Here is a 21,714-nt window from a genome sequence, read left to right as displayed (position 1 = left end):
TTTTTTTTTACAAATTTTTACATAAAAACCGTATAAAATAATTTTATGGTAACCGGCAAAAATTGACCTTTTATAATTTATAATATTTATGTGACTACTCGAATTAATTTTGTATTAAGGATTTACTTAAAATCTTACTTTGAACGTATAACAAGGAGACCAAAAACAATTTCCATTTCCACAACATACCACTTAATATTAGTACTTTTTAATTTTAGATTTTAAGTTAATTTATTGATATTTGGATCAAATTTAGAATCAACTTCGAATGCAAATATGCTTTCACGATTTTTGTTTAAATCTGGTAAGTTTTGTGAAATAGTATTAAATAAACTATTTGTTAAAATTTTAAATTGGTTTATTTTGTTGTTATTTGTGCCATACTAATTGTGGTTTTGCAAATTATTTGTCTCTTTTAATGAAATGACCAAGTATTTTTTCAAAGGTTGTGTTTTGTATTATTTATATATATTTTTCTTTATTATATTTTAGGTCAAACAGTATTGAAAGATGCTCCGCGTTGTGTAAGAGTTGCAGCAGCAAGATTTAACGCCAATGATGTAACAACCACAGGAGATTCCGCCGCTTCCCTTGTAGTGGATAACAAATATCCTGTAAATATTCTTTAAAGAAATTTTATTTCGGTTTGTTTGCACGAAGTAGTTTAACTAACTGTAAAAATTTATTTTATAGAAAAGATTAATGGACTGGGAAAATTATCAAATGCCAGGTGCACCCTACGAGGGAATGGGTCCCTTACCCCCCTTACCAGACTTTGACTCAAAAATGCTTCGTCATTATGTTGTTCCTGAATACTGGTTTCAGTTTCTATATCCAAGAACAGGAGCCACTGGTAAGTAGTTTTTCTTTTAGTTTAGTAAAATATTATAATATATATACATTAAATGTTTTGAATTAATTTTATAACCTATAATTTTAAAACTTTTAAACTGCGTTGGATTAAAACGCTATGGTGGTTATGATAATTCTTGATTATTTAATTTGCACTTTCTTTTTAACTTTGCACAGGTTTGTATACCTTGGCTGCTGGTGTAGCAGCAATGTTAGTGTCAAAAGAGTTTTATGTTTACACTCCTGAGACTTGGTACACATTCACCCTTTTCGGAACTGTTACTGTACTAAACATATATGGTGGCTCTTATATCAGGGATTTTTATGAAAACTCTAGAGTGGTAAGATAGAAAAAAGTAACAACTTATTAATTTATAATGTGTTATCAAAACCTATTGTTGCATCAGGCCTTATGTTGTTGAATATTTAGCTTTTTTCGTTTAACTAATTTGAATTTTTTTTACAAATCCAAGAACCAAATTCTTGCTTATGAACAAGTGAAAGATGAAGAGGTTAAAGGTCTTATTGATCGCATCGAGGAAACAAAGTTGGAACAATGGAGATCAGGAGCTCAAGAATTGTTCAATGAGGCAAAGAAGGTAGAACAAAAAAAATATAGTATATATGATTTTTAACACAGCGTCCAATATAATTTGATTAATATCCTTGAATTATAATTTTGCAATGCTTTAACTAACATTGAAATCATTTATTTAAGTATTGGGTATTTTTTAAACAAAATCATTTTTACATAATGTAACAAATACCAAAACTTTTTAAAATTAAAATTACTTTATGCACACACAAAATAGTTATGTTATTTTACAACATGTATTACTATGCTATCTTCTACTAGTAATATATTATAAAACCTTTATAAAATGTTTTATAGGTCAATCTTGCTATGATGTTGGAAACTGAGTTCCTCCAAAGACAAAAGACTGTTATCGATGCAGTTAAAAACAAATTGGATTACCAGATTGCTGTTCAGAAAGTAGACACAGAACTTGCGCATGGTCACATGGTAAAGTGGATTGAACAAAAAATTATGGAAACTCTTACTCCAGCCTCGGTATGTAAAACTAACTGTTTTTTAAGACCTTGTATTGTAAGACTTTTGTTGTTAAACAAAAATTTTTTAGTTGGAATTTATATATTTTATTCTTTACGTATATATATATATATATATTTTTTTTACAGCAAAAGGCAACCTTAAGTGCATGCATTTCCCAATTGAATAACATAAAGACCGCTTGAGTTCCAACAACCTCTAATTTATAAAACTTTTAGTTCGAAATTTATAATAAATTCCTTTTCTGCATCTGGTGGTTACCACATTTTAAATTCTATGTGTAGTTCCTAATAAACAAAATTTCTTTAATGCTACAGTTAATTTGAATATGTATTTAAAAAAAGTTAGTAACACAAAAAAATATAAATATCTCTTAATGCCCAAGTGTGGCACATAACTGCGAAGGCCAAAGACACAATTTGCACCGAAGTTTTGGCAATACTTAATACTAAACTGGAAGCAAAATTCATTTAACAGAAAGATGTAAGAGTAGAGTTTCTTGGACCTGTATCAAAAGTGTATGGCTGGCTGTCTTGCTTGTTTAAAAACAACTAATTTTATTGAACTAATTCGAACTTTTTTAATTCTTGAAATGAACGTTGATAAAGTAAGAAATGAAAAACAAAAATAAAGAAATGTTGTTAAATGACTTCATAGATATGCTTGCCACCCAGCAAATAACTGACATAAATTGAACGGGTCAGTAGCTTGTTGAACAAGCATGTTAACCTGGCCACTTATACCCAAAATAGATCCTTGTTCAGACCCTTTTAACTTTTCTTGCAGCCTTAAAAGCATTCTCTCAGCAAGCTTATTGGTGTTTTGATCACTAAAGTTACAGAATAAAAGGTTCAATCAGGCAAAACTCTTGCTCTTAATTCAACCATGTATCCTTATAAAAATTTAAATAAATAACTCAATAATGACTTACATGGTATTAGAATTTATATCCGACTCATTGGTGGCATATTTTTGAATTACCTGCTTATTTGTGGGACACTAAATAAATGATAAATAAATTTAAAATTATTGATTTTGTTAAAAAAAACATATAATGTGGTTTAAAAATACCTGAATAGACAATGCTTTGCTTGGAGTGAGTGTCCAATCATGTAAAGGATCATATAACAAAACTTCAACAATGGTTGTTATAGCATCATAAGAACCCCTCATAACCTGCATTGCTTTCTCACTCGATCTGCAAGATTGTATGAAAACAACCAAGTTAAATAGAAAATTGGTTTCTAATTAAAATTTTAGTAATTACTTACTTTCGGAAAACACCTTCTACACCGGTAATCCCCATTCCATCAACAATATCCCGGGTCAATCGAAAAGGAACAGTTTCGGGGGTGGGTAAGCACCTACCCTGCTCAAATGCAACACCTGAAAAATGTAAAATGTTTTATAAAAAAAAAGTATAGCATTCCTTTTTTAATACAATAAAAAACTAACCAAGATCAATATGTATAAGTTCAGCAGTGGTTGTATCAATTAATATGTTTTGAACATGCCGATCGCCAAGTCCAACTATATAACCAACTATTGAGGTTATAGCCACACTCCGTGAATAAGCACATCTAAAATAAGGTTATTGGTAACACACTTTAGAACACAAACAAATTTTCCAATAATATTGCCTTTACAGCAAACTAGGACAATTTTAAAACACTATTGAAGTCTTATGTTTTCTTTAGGATATTTTAATTTAGAACTACCTTTTTGCAAACCACTCAGCAGGATCTAAGAAATGCTCAGTGAAAAAATGACGAAAAACAGGTTTAAACTTGGTACAGAGTTGACAAAATGTCTGATGCTTCTTGTTAGGAGATTGTTGAGCAACATTGTGCATTGCTTTTCGACAATTGTAATAGTGAATGTCTTGTGGTCTATAACGTTTATGAGCTCCATCTTCTCCCTTGTTATATAAAGCACTTTATAGTTATCAGATTTTATTTCATGGATTAATATTTTTCTAAATACCTAACAACATTTTTTGTCTGTGATTATTTGTAGATATTTCAACAAATTTAAAATTTAAATTTTATTTTAGAACATTGTTTAGAAAACTAATACCTGTGTTGGGTTGCCTATTAAATAAGCACCAATAGGCATTGTTCCAACACACCATTCTACCAAACCACTTCTCTGCGAGGTTGGCACCACCTTGTAAGTTCGAATGTTAAGATTTGATGCAGTTGGATCCTTGGCAAGCAACACATTAACAACATCAAAAACCTTAAGAAAAAATGTTGTTTGTTTTAAATTAAGTAAACTGTAAGCACATCGAGATAAATCTCTCCAAAACTTACCTAAAGGATATATATCCACAATTAATGTGTGTAAAAGTAAACCAAACATTTCTTTTGTTAAAAAAAAAACTTTGAATGCAGACCTTTGAGCAGTATCCTTATAAAACTTTGGACAATTTGTTATCAAGATATTTTCTTATTAATGGTTTATATTTAACATTATTTAATTTTTAAGCTAGTCTATTACCTGCTGCATGACAGCATCTTGACGAAGGTCGTCCTTTCCTTTAACAAGATGTTTTTGTTCCTTACCATCAGATCCAATTGCCACCAAGACTTTGGGTAGATTAATTCCACCAACGAGTTGAAAATGTGGTTTAAAATGACTGAATTTTATAACCTCTGTAAATGTTTTAACAAAATATTAACATTTAATTAATTGTAAAATTATTCATCGCAAAAAAACATATAGTATTTAGTCATAAATTTACAAAAATTCCTTTGTTGAACTAACTTTCTTCTATTTAATTATTGGTTAAACAATAAAAAAGTATTTAAATATCATAATTCCTTTAAAAATATTGTGAATTCTTAAAACCTGTTGTTTTGTTGTACTGACAGGTTGGATCGATTAGAATTAAAGTTGTTGGGATTGCAACATTTTGAATATTTTCACACATTTTAGTAGTAATGTCAGTTAGTTGCGAAAACTTAGTATTTTTTGGAATTGAAATATTTTCTGAGATTTGGCTTTTCCATGGACTGGCATCGAAATAAGCTAGTTCTATAAACAAATCAAGTTTTTTTTAATATTTTTTTTTAATACTTACAAAATCAAACTTACCAATATAGGCATTCATAAGTGTTTCAGTGTGAGCAACCAAAGTTGTTTTAACGCGACGAATATTTTCTAAAACTTGTTTTGCTGCAATAATTTTTGATGAAATTTCCTTGTTGGCCTAAAAACATAAAAATAAAAAAAAACTTGAGGCTGTATGTCTAAAATAGCAAAAACAGGATTATATTTTTATTAACTCTGAAACTATTTTTAATTCATATAACAATAAAACACTGTTAAAAAAATATTTACATGATGCGACTTTTTAGATTTTGAGCTTCGCTTGGTTGGTACACCTTCCATCATTGTTTTATCTTTTTCAGCATTAGTAAGTGCAAGAACAACAGGTAGCAAGTGGTAAGGATGATCCACTGCAACTCTAACTAATATCTACATGCAATTTAAAAATATGCCCGATTGTAAACAGATATATTGATAGAAACCTAATTAAAAAAGTGTTGGTCTCAAGTTTATTTCTAAACTAAACAATTAAAAAATTATTTTCAAACCTCCTTTAAAATAGATTGAAACTCTGATGTTGCTGCATCATTATCCAATCTAGCAGCAAGTTGGTAAGAAAGTGGAATATATTTATAAGATGATATAGCCTTGTGCCCATGTGAGACTAGTTTATTCACCAAGTTTATTTTTTGGTTTTCAAACCACAAGGCACATACTCTAAAAAATAATCGTATACATAAATATATTAGTATACAGCCAGGCAGCATAGGCAAGGTTTACCAAAAAAATAACTAACCTGTGTATTGTTGTATCATGTTCATTAGAAAGTTGTAAACATTTTAGGTAACTCTGTAAAGCAGACGATAAAAAATTGGTAAATTTTTCGTCAATTCCGCATAACTCCTTCTGGTCAATGTTCAAATTCTTGTTTACAAGTAACATAGTTCTAAAGAACAAATTATGATAAAAGATAAAATTTTATCCGATTAAAGCAGTTTATAAGAATTAACTGAACTTTTTGTTGGCGATCTGGCCCGTCTTTTGTATTTTTTCTAAATCCGATTTTGAAGATGAAAAAAGATTTTTTTTCATGTTATATTCACTAGATTTCCTGTACGCTACCATCTAAAATAAACAGATTTACAACAAATAGTGTTAAAAATTATTGATACCTAGTTAATCCATTAAACATGTATTTTTTTGTGAATATTTTTAATTTAGTATATAAATAAATCTCTAACACCTCTTGATATTGATAGTCAGCAAATTTTGCCATTACAAAATGACTTGTGACCAATTGTTGTAATGCATCAGAGCATCTGTCTGACATTTTGTTGCTTGACCACTCTGCATATGCTTTTTCAGCCAACAAAACCGACTAAAAAAAAAAAATTAGAACAAAAAAAAAAGCCCAACATTAATTTTCAATCCATGCTGAACTACATAAAAAAATTACGACCAATATTAAGAAAACTAATTTATTTTTTCAAAAAAATACCCTGTCTAAATATTCTTCTTTTATTGTTGTAGGGCCTTCATATTTAGTTTCTTGCAACCATTGACCAATAGTTCGACATGTTTCAGCAAGTAATAAGTACAACCAAGCAGCTGGTTTTTTACCAATTTGCTTAGGTTTATATTCGCTTTCAAGTTCGCTTTTTAGTTGTTGCAGAGAAGTCAGTGCAAACATTGTCTCCTTTTTAAAAAAATAGTAAAAAGTGTAATATAATCAAACTAATATTGTATTTTTTTAGTCCTTTAGCTGAGATGCCTGCCAGGTATTTGCATCAGTGACTTACACAATATCATGTAAAAAACACATTACTGTATTTAAATTAGTTATATTATTTTACCTTTTGTTTAAACAGTATAGATGCCTCCTCGAGCTTAACCCTGTACTTCCACCATACGCTTGATAAGTTTTGGTTGACATCAGAGAGTGAACATTTCAAGGTTGTTAAAATTTTTTGAGCATGTTGAAGATGATCATGTTTGAAAGCTACTTTTATATAAAGAAGTAGATGTTGGCATAAGGTCTCAACTGCACTATCGTGACTTGGTTTTTCCTGAAATCTATTTCATACATTGTTTAACTATTTTTTTTATTTGATTTTAGTAATTAAACCTACATATATTAAAAAAAAAATAGTTTTGAAATGTTGAAAATTTTTGATGTAACCAAGATATAACAGGATATTTTACAAATTGTACCTTAAAACATTTTTTTTGTAACTAACCAATAATTTGAGATATTTCATTATCTGTTTTCCATTTTAATATACCTTTTTTCCACAATCTTTAGCAAAGTTGATCTCACAGAAAAAATAAGATTAACATCCTTGTAGTTAAACTTGGACAACATTCCTACATCATCGTATTTTTTCCAATTGTGGGTGAAATTATCACAATTATTCTCAAATGAACTAAACAAATTTAAAAACATTTCTGTAACATTTTTTTACTAATTTATAGTTCAATATAATTTATATTATAAAAACACATAATGCATAAATTTAATGAAATTTTACTTGTGTATGTCTTCAGTTTCTTTAAGGCATTGCAGTTTTGATAAAATTTTACAAATTTCAAAGGGCTGAGGTTTAAAACTATTCTTAAACACTTCTCTAAAAGTTTATATACAAATCGGTTGAAAGAAATTTAGATAAAAAAACCATACTTAATGACGTTAATTTACTTATAAATTTAACCTCAACAAAATTATCTATATGTGATAGATAAACCAAGAAAGTCAATTTACCTTACACAGTTTCTTCTTGCAATCACCAGATATCTCCTAAAATTAGGAGAAACATCGTCAGTAAGTGAGCACAGGCAACTATATAGATTTCTGTCAAAGTTTTCAGTATCTTGTATCACATCATGTTTTTGTAGCAGTAAATTTTCATCCCATTGCCCAAGTTTCCAAGCTGTTTTATATCTCATTTCATCAAGAGTCTATATTATATCAAAAATTCATAAAAATGATTTGAAATGTTTTTTAGTTTCATGTTTTATTTGGCCATTTTTATTGTATGAAAGAACTTTATAATACATTTAATATACTAGCATACTTACTTTGTTACAGAAGTTTGTAGTGTCTAAGCTGTTCATGTAAATATTGCATATATGTTCCAACCCACATTGCTCCATATCTTCAATCAATTTACCTTGCAACTTAAAAACAATACGAAACTATATTGCAACATAACTTTAAGTCATGTACTTTAGATTATTCACAATTATTACTTTATTTTGTTTTTTTGATTACTCTTTTTTTTGAATAAATTAATACTTTAAGTTTGGCCATTTACTTGTTGTGTATTGCTTGGTTTGGGTCCAGACATCAACAAGTCATTATTTTTAAGAGCCTTAAACCATCTTCCCTCTCTTTCCCGTAGTTCTATTAGCATTGGGTCTTCAGTAGATGATAGTGAACATAAACTGTAACAACCATACAGGCTTTCCAAGTCGTCCATGGATTTAAATGCAGAAATTAATATGTTTTTTGCTTCATTGTCTAATATACATTTAGAAACATTTTAATTAACTTTTTTCTAGATTATTTAAACCTCATGGATTAAATTATAGACTTTAAAATGATAATTAGGAAAAAAATATATAAGTAGAAAAATATATGCAATAATACACATTTAATCTCTTAAGGTTCTAACTAATTCTTACTGTTGACAGCATTCAGCACATCCATTGAACATTTTATTCCCTGACATCTCAGCATAATTAAACTTTCACTTAATGGAGATAAAGTTTCACTTGTGTCCAACTCACTTGATGAAAATGTTAAAGCTCTTGCTGCTGGCTTAAGATCTGCATAACAATTTGTAATAGTTCAGTGTGGCATAAAATAATATATTTTAAATTGTTAAAAAACTAACTTGATAATTGTTGGGTTCTATGATTTTCAGCTTTTTTAAACAGTTGTTCTTCAAAATTGTCTAAACATAGATGGCACTGATTAAACATAATAATGAAAACTAAAATTTATTTTTAACAACCTTACAAAACATTTTAATAAGACTGTTGTAATTTTACAAACTTAAAACAAAAAGTTAAAACCTGTCCAAAATTCTGCAAACTGAATAGCCATGCTTGGTTCATTACATAACAAGGCAAGTTTTGCAGCAATCATAAAATCAATATTTAATAACAAACCACCAACAGGAATCTTGATGTAAAAAACAAAATAATTTTTGATTAAATATATTTAAAACAATACTCCCAAAACATGACTTACAAATGTGTTCTTGGCAGCATTCTTTTTTCTCGAAGAACTGGAACTATCTTTAAAATAAGAAATATTTATACATATGAGCATATTTACAACATTGCAAATTTTCTTACATTTAAACAATATATCCAGCTATGGTTTTAAAAAAAGTTAATATAAAAAAAAAGAAAGTAACATACTGTCAATTTTACATTGCACAAAATATTGAGTTCTTAAATGTTGTAGAACCTTCAGGACAATAAGAACAGATTTGTAATTAAAACTCGCCGCTTGGTGATCTTAAAAAAATTAGGTAGAAGCATAATAGTCATAGCGGCAATTTAATAAATAAATACTTTTAAATTAGAGTCATTTTTTACCAGTTTCGATTAATGCAGATGAAAAAAATTTATTGATACAGTGGGAAACAACATCCTCCAAGTGGTCTTCCATTGTTAAAGTTAAAACTAAATGGGGGAGCAATACCTCACAAAAGTCAAAGGAATAACTGCACATTATATTTAAGGTAAATTTAAAACACAAGATATATAAAATAACAAAAATTAGATCATTTTATCAATATCCGAAACTGACAAAGTCAACTTTAGACTGTGCGTTCAACTTTAACAGATAAAAAATCAAATGATGGATAAAAAGTTATAACAATTTTATAAACAGAACCATACTAGTAATAATCATTACCTGCACACTGGTTTAAGATATTTAAGGTATTGCACGCTTGTAAAATCAAGAAGTAGTTCGGTAACTTCACATAACCATTTCTCATAATCCTTTACCTGGTTCAACCATACTGATGATAAGAGCAAAACATTTTTGTTGTTAGAAGTTTTTGGGCATAATTGTGGCTTTATATTTCTAAAATATATTACACATTTTATGTTATAGAATGGTTAACATTTTAACCACCGTTGATATTATAAAAAATAGTTTAAAAGTTTAACTATTTTTTAACTTTTTAATACCAAATAATAAAATTTGCTTTATATTTTTTTAATTAAAAATATTTTTTGCTGTTGTTGCAGTTATTAGTAATAAAACAAAAAACATTTTTACTTGTAATTTTGAAGTTGAGAAACAACCAATTTGAGTTTTTGATTCAACTCCATCGTAACTGCCAAACTGTCCATAATTTGTTGACAACTTGCTAGGTTTTGAAGACAAGAATTTGATGTTTCTGCAATTACTGGATCATTTGAAAAACAGTTTTCACATAATGTAACCAAGATATTTGCTAAGGTATACTTATGAGCTGTAAAGAAGTTCAAGTTGATAAATGCATTAACAGAGGAGTTAAATATAAAACAAACATTTTCTGTATACAGAAACAGTAATAATTGTTTTTTAGTAAGTTTACTTACAAGAAGTTTTACTGCAATTAATCTCTTCAAACAAAGTTAATCCGATATTTCCCAAGCATATTGATAAGGAATCCTATAGAAAATACATTTTTTTAAAGAAATAACAAAAAGATTACAAACTAGAATAAAATACCTGAAAATCAGCTGATATGCAGGAAATGTTTTTGGAAAAAGTTGTTAATATTTCTTGGCTAATTTGTTGGTTTTGTTCTCGTTTTGCTAGAGCATTAGTAATGGACTCAAGAATACCTTCCAAAAGCATTTGCTTTTCTAACAATGATAAGTTTGGTAAAAAAATCTATTTTGACATCTGCTCCTTTAGGTTTTTATAAGAAAGTTGACAAATCATCACATCACACCATAATTAACTTTATGTTTAGCCGGGTTTTTATACTACGTTTAGTTAAGATAATAAGATAGTACTGATAGCTTCTTACCAGAATAGGAAGTATTCAGTTTTAAAACTTGTTTTAATTGAACAATGTTTTGCTCTAAATTTTCTTCACATTCCATGTCAACAATGTCATCTTCAATCTTTAATAAAATAGTTGTAATAAAAGATTAGCTATTATTTTTTTTATTTTTGTAATTTATTTTGTTTTGTTACCTGGGGTGTGTCAAAAAGCTGGTCATTGACTAAACGAAGTTTAAACCAAGCTTTATGTTTGGATGGCATAGCCTTTAAAATATCTTCATAAACAGTTTTGCTTAATCTAAGGAATAGAGACTAAACTTAGTGACAAGTAATAAGCAGAAAACAAAATTTATATTGTAAAATGTTGTTTCCAATCTAAGATAAGAGTTTTGGAAAACATGCAATATTTATTACTTTAAACCAACCTATTTTGAACAACCAGTTCAATAAACTTTTTCATTCGTGCCCCAATTCTAGATTCTATTATCTTTATATCATCAGTACCATTACTTAAACAAAGATTTTTTGCTAAGTCAGCAAAACATGAGATAACCCTTGAGGCCAGATTTGTGCTAACCAGCACCTCCCAAGTAAAAGTAAGATCATTGGATAATACAGTTTGAAAAACTGAGAACATAAGATCTATGCAAGCATCACAAGAAAGCAAACTCTGTCTAATTTTGTCATCATTATGCAATGTTGACAACTGAAAGTTAAAAGTAATAATATTAACTTGACAGACAACTAAATATAGGTTTGAAATATTTAATGACGATTTGGAAATAAACTGCATACCAGTTTTGAAATGTCATTTAGCTGATGCATTACAGTGGATAATATAGATTGAACTACAAACTGTTGACAAGAAACAGTTTCTTCAAATATAAATGTTACTAAAAGTAGTGAGCAGTATCTAAAACACAAAACAATATTATAATATTTTGTTAAAATATACAGATTTTTTTAAATTTTTAATTCGATTTCTATATTACACACCATTGTTGTTATACTAATGCATGATAATAGCTACCTGAAGGCAAAAATTCTTCGTTTCCTTTCAAAGCAGCAACTAAGTGATGTCGTGAAAAACAATTTTTTAAGTTTTAAACAAAATGTAATGATGTGATTATTTTCTGATAAAATTTTAACAACATTTTTCATTTGAAAATGTATAGCATTTATTTTTGAAAGATTATCATTGTTGCAAATGTGAATCAGCAATCCAATAGTATCTGTGAATAATATTAACTTTGGTCTTTTATGAAAGTTTGATTAAGTTTATAGGTTGAAATGCAACTTCCACAAACTTGATATAATAATTAAAGCTGTTTAACTAAAAAATATCTGTTTGAATATTAAATTTATAACAATTTTAATCCATGCATACTTAAAGTCAGCTTTACAACAAAGACATAAAAAACCTTTATAGTAATATAATATTAACTACGGTTAAAATATAATTTTACCTTGAAATTGTTCCATATTCAGAAGAACAGGAGCAGAAGAAGTTGGATCAAGATCACACATTGTATGATCAACAACATTATGCTGTTCATTTTCGTTTCGAAGAAATAGAAACGAAACAACCTGAAACAAAATCTCAGGCAGATGGAACTGAATTAGTTCTGCAGCAGAACTAAAATCTTTTGAAAATGACATCACCAACTTAAGCAAATCAGTGATCTGTGTTTTTGCTAGTTTTGACATGGAAGGGCATTTGTCTCTATCTGTACCATAAAAATAAATTAAGTAATGTAAATGAAAATAAAAGCCTTAAAATTAATTAGCTGGTTATTTAACAGACAACGAAAAAGTAAATAATATTTAAAAAAGGCAAATTAACAATTACTCTAAGTAATAACATTATCATTATGTCAGAAATTCTTCAACATTTTTTTTAAATAATTAATTTAAAAAACAATTAACTTAAACAAAACATATTAATTTTATTATATTATTAAAATTTTTGTAAAATCACTCACCTTTAGCACATATTGAAGCAAAGCAGACAGCTAAAATGATTGGAATAGAATCTTGCAAGACAGACCTGTGACTTTTGCCAAGTGTGGATATATTAACATCCTTAACAATGCAATTTAGCACAATCGATGAATACACATAGCTCGAATATTTTTTATAGAATTCATCCAGATTTTCACAACCAAAAATGTGATAAGGAAAATCAGCAAATGAAGCATTTTGATGTTCAGGCCATTTTACCAAAATGTATGGAAGATTTGCTTCTAGCAACATGTCACCTAAAAATAAAAAAATATTTATTTAAAAACACTCAACTAACAGCAGCAGGTTCTGTTATTTAAACATTTAACGCCTACCATGTGTTGTGTTCAAACTCTTGCAAAGATTTTGGAGCAAATTACATAATTCTGTTTTCAAAATTTTGCTGGTTTTCAAATTTTTGATTGCTGATGACAAAAAGACACAGGCCTCTAGTGTGGCTTCCTTTTTTAGTGGATAACTTGTGTGAGTTACCATGCCAACCAGAACATAAAGGTAACAATATAATTTATAAATGGCATCATGTTGTTCACTTTTTAAATCAAGCTTTTTTGAAATAGAAGTTGGCAATGATGTGACTAACTGTTTTCCAACTGTTGAAACATATTTACAAGTAAAAGTTAATAAAAATGTAGTTAGGAATATAGAATTAAAAATTTCCAATACATGGGTGTGGGTAACTGCTATTTGAATTATCAAAAAAAAATAATATGTTTTTAAAGCGATCATTTATATTATTTGTGTTATTGACCCAAAATGCAGGTCACCTTTTTGTAAAATGTGAAAAAGATCATGATGTAATTTCGGTTTGTTTGTATTCTCAATATCTTTAAAATCCATATTTGTTATATACTGTATGAGTTGGTAAGCACAGCATTTATTTACAGACAGATTATCATCCAAAAGGAACACTGATAAATTCTTTATTTCTACACAAAAGTAATAACAAAAATTTAACTTAAAATTTCTCATGTTACTTACGTATCAATATTGATAACATAACAATCAAACCTTTACACTTGTTTTGTTTTTTAATGGGGGTAATTGAAGTCAAACAACAACTTGCAACTATGTAGGCACATCTTAACAGTGGACCACATTTTTCTTTACTAATGAGATTCTCAAAAATACCAAAAATAGAGGCAAGGTCTTGCTTTCTGGTGGTAGTAGTAAATAAATAATAAAAAAATTTAATTTAAGTAAACAATATATATATTTTTAAATTTTTTGTGGTCTATTTCTAATGTTAAAAATTAAATCCATTAGTTCTAAAACTAACTTTTCCTCAATAAAGTCACTTTCTGGCAAATTATTTAAAGTTTTAACAAGATGTGGTAGTATTTGCATGGTGTCAGTCATCAGAAGTTGATTTTGATAATGCAAGCGAAATATTTCTTGAAACAAATCCAAAATTTCAAAAATTAGAGTTAGTTCCAAGCTATTCAATTGATCTTGAAAGGTCTGCAAAATTTTAACAAATATCCTTGCATGAAAAACAACCATAACAAAACTTATACCAAAAGTAGTCTATTTAAAAAAAATATAAAATACATCTATTAAAAAAAAAAAATGCTAGTTACCTCAACAAAATAGATCAAATATTCTACATTTGTTGAATTATTGACTTGAAATGTATCAGAAAATAAACTTCTTGCAATAGAAGTAATTTTCTGATTATCTGCCAGTATACTATAAGAAGTAAATGAATGTACAAGTGTAATTATCTTCATATATAGAAGTTTGTTGTTGCCTAAATCTTAAAAACAATATAAAATTATTAAAACATTCTTAAAAAATATTAGAAGTACTTTGTTTTTGTTAAACAGACAACTTAAATAATACTTTAAAATCGATATAGGCATGTAAATTCTTAAAAGTTATTGTACAAACAGCATTTTATAACAAAAAGTAAATTAATAATTGTAAACAGTAACAACAAACCCAGAAATTGTTTTCCAAGTGAGTTGGTTAAAAAACCTGAAGTTGAGCTTTGTGTGCTGTTTCTTCGTTTTGCACTTACCTCAGATTGACCATATCGCTTTCTCTTATATCCAGACTCTCCTCTAACTGAAGACATTTCTGAGTTTTGTGGTGTAGCAAACTGAGAACTAGATGGCTCAATATCAAAATCGTCCAATTGGGAAACTTGGTTTGATTTTCCGTCAACTTGTGCTAAATTTTCTTTGTTTGGAGAAGAAATAATTTTTGTAAGAACCAAACACAATAGATCACCAAGTTTGCGAAATCCATTTGACATACAACTGCTGACTATATTTGCATGGGTTTTATTTGTTGGTAGTGAGAAACAATATGTTATTTCTTGCATGGTATTACAAAGTGTAATGAATGTTGCACCGAAATCCTTGATTTGAATCTGTTCTGAATCATCAATATAAAGGGATAATATTTTTGTTACTTCCAAAAGCAACTTTTCAGCAGTTTGACATAATAGATTGTTATCTAAGATGTGAAACAGATTTAATATAAACAAGAAGTAAGGTTTAAAAATTTAAAAGAAGTGAATTTTAAGGTAAATGTAAATAAAAAAATAAATAATGAAAAATATACTAATAAAAAAAATGTAAAATCATGTTTTTATAAAAAGTTATAAAACTGTTGTTTTTGCCAACACTAACCTTCCAAAAGAAATTGAAAATTAAGAGATAATATTATGTGCACTGTGTACAATATCTCACACAAATAATTATCCAAAATTGTGATTGATTTTAAAGTTTGTAAATTTGAAACAACTGTGGTAGCAAATGAAAAAATTGAATCTTTCAGATATTTCGAAAGATTTGGAATTTGAACAGCGATCAAAGGGTTTGTATTGGAAACATTTTGAAGTTGCCCAGATCTAATAAAATACAACAATATTTTTATAATTTTTTTTATGTTTTTTTAAATTATAATATATATATTTAATTTTAAAAGTATAAGGTAAAAACCTTAGTTTTGGCATTTCTTTAAAAGTTTCAAAAATTTGAGGTTGAAAGAAGACCTGTGTTTTATTAACAAAGCTACAATCCACTTTATTTATCTGAGAAGTTGCCTTAAACAATTCAATTGTTGAATCCTTACAACACAAACTTTTAAGTAAAAGTGAAAAAAGTTTAAAATCAGGTTGATCTTTGGAAGCCTCTAAAAAAATATTTGCCTGATTAATCAACACAAATTCTTCAGTTGCCATTAAACTTCTATTAACAGTAGAATTAAAAGTTGACGATAAATGAGCTGAAGAGTTAGGTCGACTTTTGGTGGAAGCATAGAAAATTTCTGTTTCTTCGCTGCTTAGCAACCAATCTATCACAGCAAATCTGATCAAGTGTTTCTGATCTTGGTCATGCAAATGTATGTTTCTTTTACTATTTTTCATGCTTTTTAAACCATACACAGAAAGGTATGTATTCAAGAAATGTAGAATTGAACTAAAAATAAAAAAATATATACTCAAATATATAAATAAAACAATTCTGAAGATGGTATGTGTTTATTATAGTCTATAATCCGCATCATTTAATTTATTTATTTTTTTAAATATAAAATTAAACAGATTTTAAAATAAAAATTACAAAAATAAAACACATACTTGGTTGGATGTGCAGAAAGACGAATCACTGGCCAAAGATCTGGAAGTGACATTTCAGCCATGTTTAAAAGTAATTTGTTTTTCATTTTTTCATCACATTCTAACAACTTCGTTATTAATCTGAATGAAATGTCTAAAACCGATGCATTGGTGGATACAGATGATGAAATTATTCGATTAACATTTTCCCAAGTTTTTATCCACGGTTTTAAATCGTTTTCTGTTTCTACAGTAAAGAAAAAAAAAGATGGAAATATCTCTTTTGAAATTATTTCTTTAAATTATTTTCTTAAAATGTTACCACCAGTATATTGTATTAAAAATAGTATATACATATAATATTTTAAAGTTTATAGTAATGCAACTTACCTAGTTTTAAGAAATGTGGAGAATCAGTCATTGAATATAAACAATTAAGAATTTCCTGGGAAATTTCATTTGATTTTTGTCCAATCAGAATTTTATTCAAATATTCACAAAATTCAGTTAACTCTGTTGTCCCCAATAGAATTGGATGTTTATTGAAAAGTTGATTAATAATCTTAAAATAAAAAAAAAACGAATTTCATAAAAGTAAGACAAGTTGCAATAATTAAAAACACTTAAAGATGTTATACCTGTAACCAACTTCTCAAAATAATTGGTTCATCCTTTTTTAAAAGAAGTATAAGTTGTTGTAAATTCGTAAAATCAACAATTTGACTTGTTGAAAGTGATGCCTGTGTGATGTATAGAACAAAAATTTTATGTGTGCAATTAAGTAAGACATTTTACACTTCTAAAGATAAAAGAAATTAATAAGAGCCTTAGCATATTTTAAAAAAATGTCCTTTTTTTAAAATTGTAATTCCCTTTAAGTTACTAATAAATCCCCCTGTTATTAAGTATTTATTGGTTTCTTTACAAATATTTTACCTCCAAAGATTGGTTCACTTGCATTAAAACAACATCAGCATTAGCATTTATTTGAAACAAATAATAAAGAGAATCTGCTGCAAGGTTTGTCAGTGATGGATCTATGACAGATTGTCTATTCTGCATTAAGTAAAACAGATTTTAAAGTTAAAAAACAAAGTAAAATACATTTAGACTCTGAAAAAAAAGGTTTAGCATGTATGCTCTATGCAAGACCAATTGATTTGCAAGTATTTTGACCCACATAAAAAATAAGACAAATATATCAAATTTTTAGGATACCTTGGAAGAATACTTAGCAAATGTACAATTCTGGGTTATTAGGTTTTCTACAACAGTTAACATTCGTCGAACAATTTCACAGAAATTATCATTGTTATTGTTTGTAGTTGTGGTGTTATAGTTACGTAACAACAACTACAAGAAAAAAAATATTATTAAAGTTTTTTTATAATATTTAAATTACTGTAAACAAATTTTAATTAAAGTTTAATTGTTTATTAGTCACAATTTAAAAGTTTATATACTAATAATAAAAATAAAGGGTAAAACATAAAAAATTGGTCTATCTATTTTAAATGTTAAAAATATTACCTGTAAACTACAATATTCAGTAGACACCGTAATTCCTAGTTTCGAGTTACTTTTACCAGTCATAGCATCCAGAATAAAGTTTAAAACATTTTCTCCAAGTTGACAGACAAGTGATTTATTTGTTACGGATTGCCACTTAGAAAATTGAAGTAAGCATGCAAGATAATTTTCAATAAATATTGATGAGTTTTTTCTGCAAAATATTTAAATATTGTTGTACTCTTTAAAAAGCAATTTAAAAACCAATAAACATAATTATGTTGAAAGTGGTAAAAATAGCATCAACCACATGGTTCTAGGTTGGATCCCCATTGCTTTCATGCCATAGTGCCTTAAAGCATGGCACAAAAGAGGTAGGAACTCTTGCCAAGTCTAAAACTAACAAGCGTATTAATTACCAGACAAAAAGATCTACTAGATCTAAATTTATCTAAGATAATTTAAAACTAAGTCAGAGTATTTTAAACTATATTTTCTGTTTGGAAATAACTAAAAAATTGAAAAATAATCCGAAAGTAAAGCACAACCTTAATTTTGGTGCTGTCTTCTTAAAGAGATCAAACAACTCAAAAAAATTGCAAGGATCCAGTTGTTCAACAACACATTTTAACACACAGTTTAGAACAACCATTACTTGTACATCACCAATATGTTGTTCACTTTCATTAAGGCAAAAAGAAAAACAAATTTGCAAAATATCTGTAGTTTAAAGAACTTTAGCATAAGTTTTAGCAAAAGGACAAATTATTGTTCACAAACTAATATACAAAAATGCACCACTTAACTTAAATCAAAATTAAGAAAGTACACATGTAGATAAATTTTAAACACTAAACAGTATTTTCCAAACCTTTGTATTGATGACTTTGTATTTGACATACATATTTCTTGTGCTTTAAAATATCAACCAACAAATCCAAATAGATAGATCCAAATAATTCACATTGAAATTTTCTCTTTAATATTGAGAGTATGGAGTCAATTAATTCCTTACATTTAATACGAGGAAAATCTAAATAAGGTAAACAAATTTTTATCAGTTATGGTAATTAAGTTAGTATCACAATATTAGCATAATTACTATGTATTTTGCAGTACAAAACAACATATGTGAAAAAAAGTGTATTTATACATGACCTAAGATAATAGACAAGCGCACCAATATATTTTTTTAAACAGCAATAGTATTTTAGTTTTAAAATAAGCTTATATCTTACTTTTGCATGCAGTTTTGACAACAGTCTTTAGTAGTGTTGATATCTCTTTCAGTTTTGTGGCTTTCAAGTTCTTTGAAGATTTAGGTAACTCGTCCCATTTTGGCTTCACCAGTTCAGTTTCATATTGAAGATAACTTGAAACAAAGTTAATAAAATAAAACATTCCAAATATTTTTTTGTATATATTTTTATCCTAGATGCAAGAAGGTCAAATGCACGACCTAAACATAGAGTAACAATTGTTACCCCAACTCAGTCTCGAGTTGCCTGTTGCAGTTTGGGATATTATAGATTATAATTGCCCGATAACTATGCTGCTTAAGAGCAGGTTCAGCAGGAATTCATACCGTTTATAGCCCCATACCCAAGAACGCTACAGCACAAGAGCAGTAGGGATTGAACCCACAACTGCATGTGGTGAAGCAAGTGTTCTTACCACAACACCACACTACTCATAGTATTTTTTTTATTTTACCTTTGCACTGAGTTAAACACTGTAGTGTATGTTATTTTTGATTTTGCAGATCTATCAGATATGGAATCCAAAGCAGCAATAACCTGTCAAACAAAAAAATATAAATAAAAATTATTTTAAAAAGCAATCAATTAATAAATATAATGTGTGTTTAAATAAATACATATATTTACCCGTGGATGCTGTATAAGATTTTTTAAAGAATCAGCATTCTTTTTGCGTTCTGTTACTTTTTCTAATTGTAAATTACTGCACGCCCTTGCCAAGTCACCTAGAAGGCCACTTGAATCCATTGCTTTATTCTAGTCTGATAACATTTGTTATTTACTACGAAGTTTTAACAAAAAGTCTTTAAAACAGAACTGCAGATATTATTTAGATGCTAAACTTAAATTTAAAATTTTTAATAAATTTAAAAAACATTTTCAACTTTTTTGCAATGTAAAACATTTAAATTCTCATATTAAACTAGGTGATTGTTTTATTATTAATTTTAATCATCACAACATGTGCTTTTAACAGTGCTGCCAAAAAAATAACAATTTCGTGACCAAAAATTTCTCGATAACATTTGACGTAATTTAACGTTTTTTTAATATTTTAAGCAATGTAGATCAAAACAAACCAATTCATTTAAACTAAATTTTAAATGAGCGCAACATTGATGTTTATTATAGTTAATTTTGAAGTATTATTTACGATAATTTGATGCATTTTAGTAAGATTACATTTTGGAAACACTATAAAAAGGGAAAAACCCAAGCAAAACACAATGTTATTTCAGCAGTTTATAAATAAAATTATGTTGACAAAATCAAAGAAGACCAATAAACAAAAATAACAAACGATCTGTTTCATATTACATTAAACTTGTTAATGTATATTGTTTTAGAATTAAGTAAGTCGTTTGCATATTGTGTCATAGTCGCAAGCTTCCATGCAAATATAGCGACAAACCTGACGTCACATTTTTTCTAATTTTACAACGCACCAAATCAAACTTACAAATCTTGAATCATTTTCCAAGAAAAACGGAAATGTACTTTATTAAATTCCCATGTTTACCAATGTGCGTAATAAAATTCACGCACCCGACGCGTTTACGTAAAGGGCTGAACCTTGTTACAAAAAATGTATGTTCAAGATTGTAAAGCCTAAGTAATAAAACTGTTATGTAAACAGTAACGTAACGTATTACATATTAAAGATAAGATTTTGTAAAAAAATGTAAAGAGAAAATAATAAATGGAGTTAGTCGTTGAACTTTTTTTAGAAATTTCTTATAAAATCGGAACTGAACCGAATATGTTTTATTAGAATAAGAAACATTTGTAATAGGATTTAGGCATTTACAAGGCTTGTAAAGAATCTATTCTAACTAAATCATTCGCTTTTTGACATTTTTTAATTAAAAAGTTAAGAACTTTAAACTTAAGAAGGACTTTTTATATTTATGTTAACTATATTTTAGTCACAGATTTACACAATGTAAAAACAAATTTTTTTATGTTTACACTTTAGTTTATAGCCATAACAATTAAAGTTTTATTGTTATATAAGTTATAGAAAAAATTTATACAATAAATTACGCTACAAAAAAGACAGTTTTACAGCATTTGCAAAATGAGTAAACTTTTTTTCTGAACTGGTAACAAATAAAGGAATAAATTATTTGTCGTATAGAAAATACAGTTACGCGTAGCTCAATAACGATCACGATTGTAATAAAATTAACCAGAAAAATTCCATGATTTTATTTTAGGGTAAACTTTAATTTCAGAATAAAAACTTTTTTTATTTATAATAAGTTATAGGTTTGTAAAAATGGAAAATTTTACAAAAATTATAATCTCAATATTCCACGCATTTAAAAAATAACTACAGTTTTACAGTTTTAATTCGTGATATGTT

At 27.8% G+C, this 21,714-nt stretch overlaps 3 protein-coding genes across 5 annotated transcripts; 1 reads left to right on the top strand and 2 right to left on the bottom strand.

Moving 5' to 3' along the window:
• The first annotated feature begins 216 nt into the window (after positions 1-216).
• LOC145746472 (ATP synthase peripheral stalk subunit b, mitochondrial-like) lies at positions 217-2,240 on the top strand. The gene is made up of 7 exons (XM_082564766.1): positions 217-304; positions 493-614; positions 694-853; positions 1,030-1,193; positions 1,326-1,451; positions 1,745-1,924; positions 2,053-2,240. The coding sequence occupies exons 1-7, from the start codon at positions 277-279 to the stop codon at positions 2,107-2,109; spliced, it is 837 nt and encodes a 278-aa protein (XP_082420892.1). The 5' UTR covers positions 217-276; the 3' UTR covers positions 2,110-2,240.
• On the bottom strand, positions 2,103-15,451 carry LOC145746440 (serine-protein kinase ATM-like). 3 transcript variants are annotated; one of them, XM_082564743.1, is made up of 45 exons: positions 14,955-15,451; positions 14,594-14,769; positions 14,293-14,474; positions 14,025-14,170; positions 13,781-13,942; positions 13,331-13,606; positions 12,977-13,252; positions 12,461-12,721; positions 12,025-12,226; positions 11,790-11,907; positions 11,420-11,700; positions 11,187-11,292; positions 11,017-11,113; positions 10,713-10,849; positions 10,580-10,652; positions 10,275-10,470; positions 9,903-10,076; positions 9,581-9,708; positions 9,401-9,499; positions 9,228-9,274; positions 9,050-9,158; positions 8,869-8,928; positions 8,657-8,800; positions 8,287-8,492; positions 8,051-8,149; positions 7,734-7,930; positions 7,504-7,599; positions 7,258-7,398; positions 6,829-7,048; positions 6,474-6,671; positions 6,219-6,353; positions 5,991-6,100; positions 5,772-5,921; positions 5,524-5,692; positions 5,267-5,404; positions 5,021-5,135; positions 4,775-4,960; positions 4,424-4,578; positions 4,001-4,162; positions 3,643-3,842; positions 3,380-3,504; positions 3,196-3,310; positions 2,996-3,122; positions 2,856-2,923; positions 2,103-2,211 (listed from the first exon to the last, which is right to left on the bottom strand). In XM_082564743.1, exons 1-45 carry the CDS (start codon positions 15,337-15,339, stop codon positions 2,199-2,201), a joined length of 6,960 nt encoding a protein of 2,319 aa, XP_082420869.1. In that variant the 5' UTR covers positions 15,340-15,451; the 3' UTR covers positions 2,103-2,198. The 3 variants fall into 3 exon arrangements, with proteins under 3 accessions (XP_082420869.1, XP_082420852.1, XP_082420860.1); XM_082564726.1 differs by having other exon boundaries at positions 2,202-2,753; XM_082564734.1 differs by having other exon boundaries at positions 2,202-2,753; positions 9,413-9,499.
• A 193-nt stretch (positions 15,452-15,644) lies between these two features.
• Positions 15,645-20,114, bottom strand: LOC145763741 (serine-protein kinase ATM-like). Its single transcript, XM_082575256.1, has 13 exons — positions 19,977-20,114; positions 19,804-19,886; positions 19,329-19,462; positions 18,962-19,123; positions 18,639-18,810; positions 18,112-18,304; positions 17,800-17,934; positions 17,518-17,637; positions 17,220-17,321; positions 16,972-17,143; positions 16,603-16,828; positions 15,962-16,441; positions 15,645-15,870 (listed from the first exon to the last, which is right to left on the bottom strand). Exons 1-13 carry the CDS (start codon positions 20,094-20,096, stop codon positions 15,645-15,647), a joined length of 2,325 nt encoding a protein of 774 aa, XP_082431382.1. The 5' UTR covers positions 20,097-20,114.
• Between the last annotated feature and the right edge of the window lie 1,600 nt (positions 20,115-21,714).

This window comes from Corella eumyota, chromosome 1, assembly GCF_963082875.1.
Source record: "Corella eumyota chromosome 1, kaCorEumy4.1, whole genome shotgun sequence".
Classification (NCBI taxonomy): Eukaryota; Metazoa; Chordata; class Ascidiacea; order Phlebobranchia; family Corellidae; genus Corella; species Corella eumyota.
Note: the sequence above shows the minus strand (reverse complement) of the source record. Positions and strands in the feature narration are given on the sequence as shown.

Coding starts and splice junctions, on each gene's coding strand:
- LOC145746472 (XM_082564766.1), top strand. CDS start 277: ATGCTTTCACGATTTTTGTTTAAATCTG. Junction 854..1,029: donor TCCAAGAACAGGAGCCACTG/GTAAGTAGTTTT, acceptor AACTTTGCACAG/GTTTGTATACCTTGGCTGCT. Junction 1,925..2,052: donor AAACTCTTACTCCAGCCTCG/GTATGTAAAACT, acceptor TTTTTTTTACAG/CAAAAGGCAACCTTAAGTGC.
- LOC145746440 (XM_082564726.1), bottom strand. CDS start 15,339: ATGCAAGAAATAACATATTGTTTCTCACTACCAACAAATAAAACCCAT. Junction 10,471..10,579: donor TAATTGCAGTAAAACTTCTT/GTAAGTAAACTT, acceptor ACTTCTTTACAG/CTCATAAGTATACCTTAGCA. Junction 7,399..7,503: donor GAAACTGAAGACATACACAA/GTAAAATTTCAT, acceptor AAATTTGTTTAG/TTCATTTGAGAATAATTGTG.
- LOC145763741 (XM_082575256.1), bottom strand. CDS start 20,096: ATGGATTCAAGTGGCCTTCTAGGTGACTTGGCAAGGGCGTGCAGTAAT. Junction 18,811..18,961: donor ACAAAGTCATCAATACAAAG/GTTTGGAAAATA, acceptor TTTAAACTACAG/ATATTTTGCAAATTTGTTTT. Junction 15,871..15,961: donor AAAGAAATGCCAAAACTAAG/GTTTTTACCTTA, acceptor GTATTTTATTAG/ATCTGGGCAACTTCAAAATG.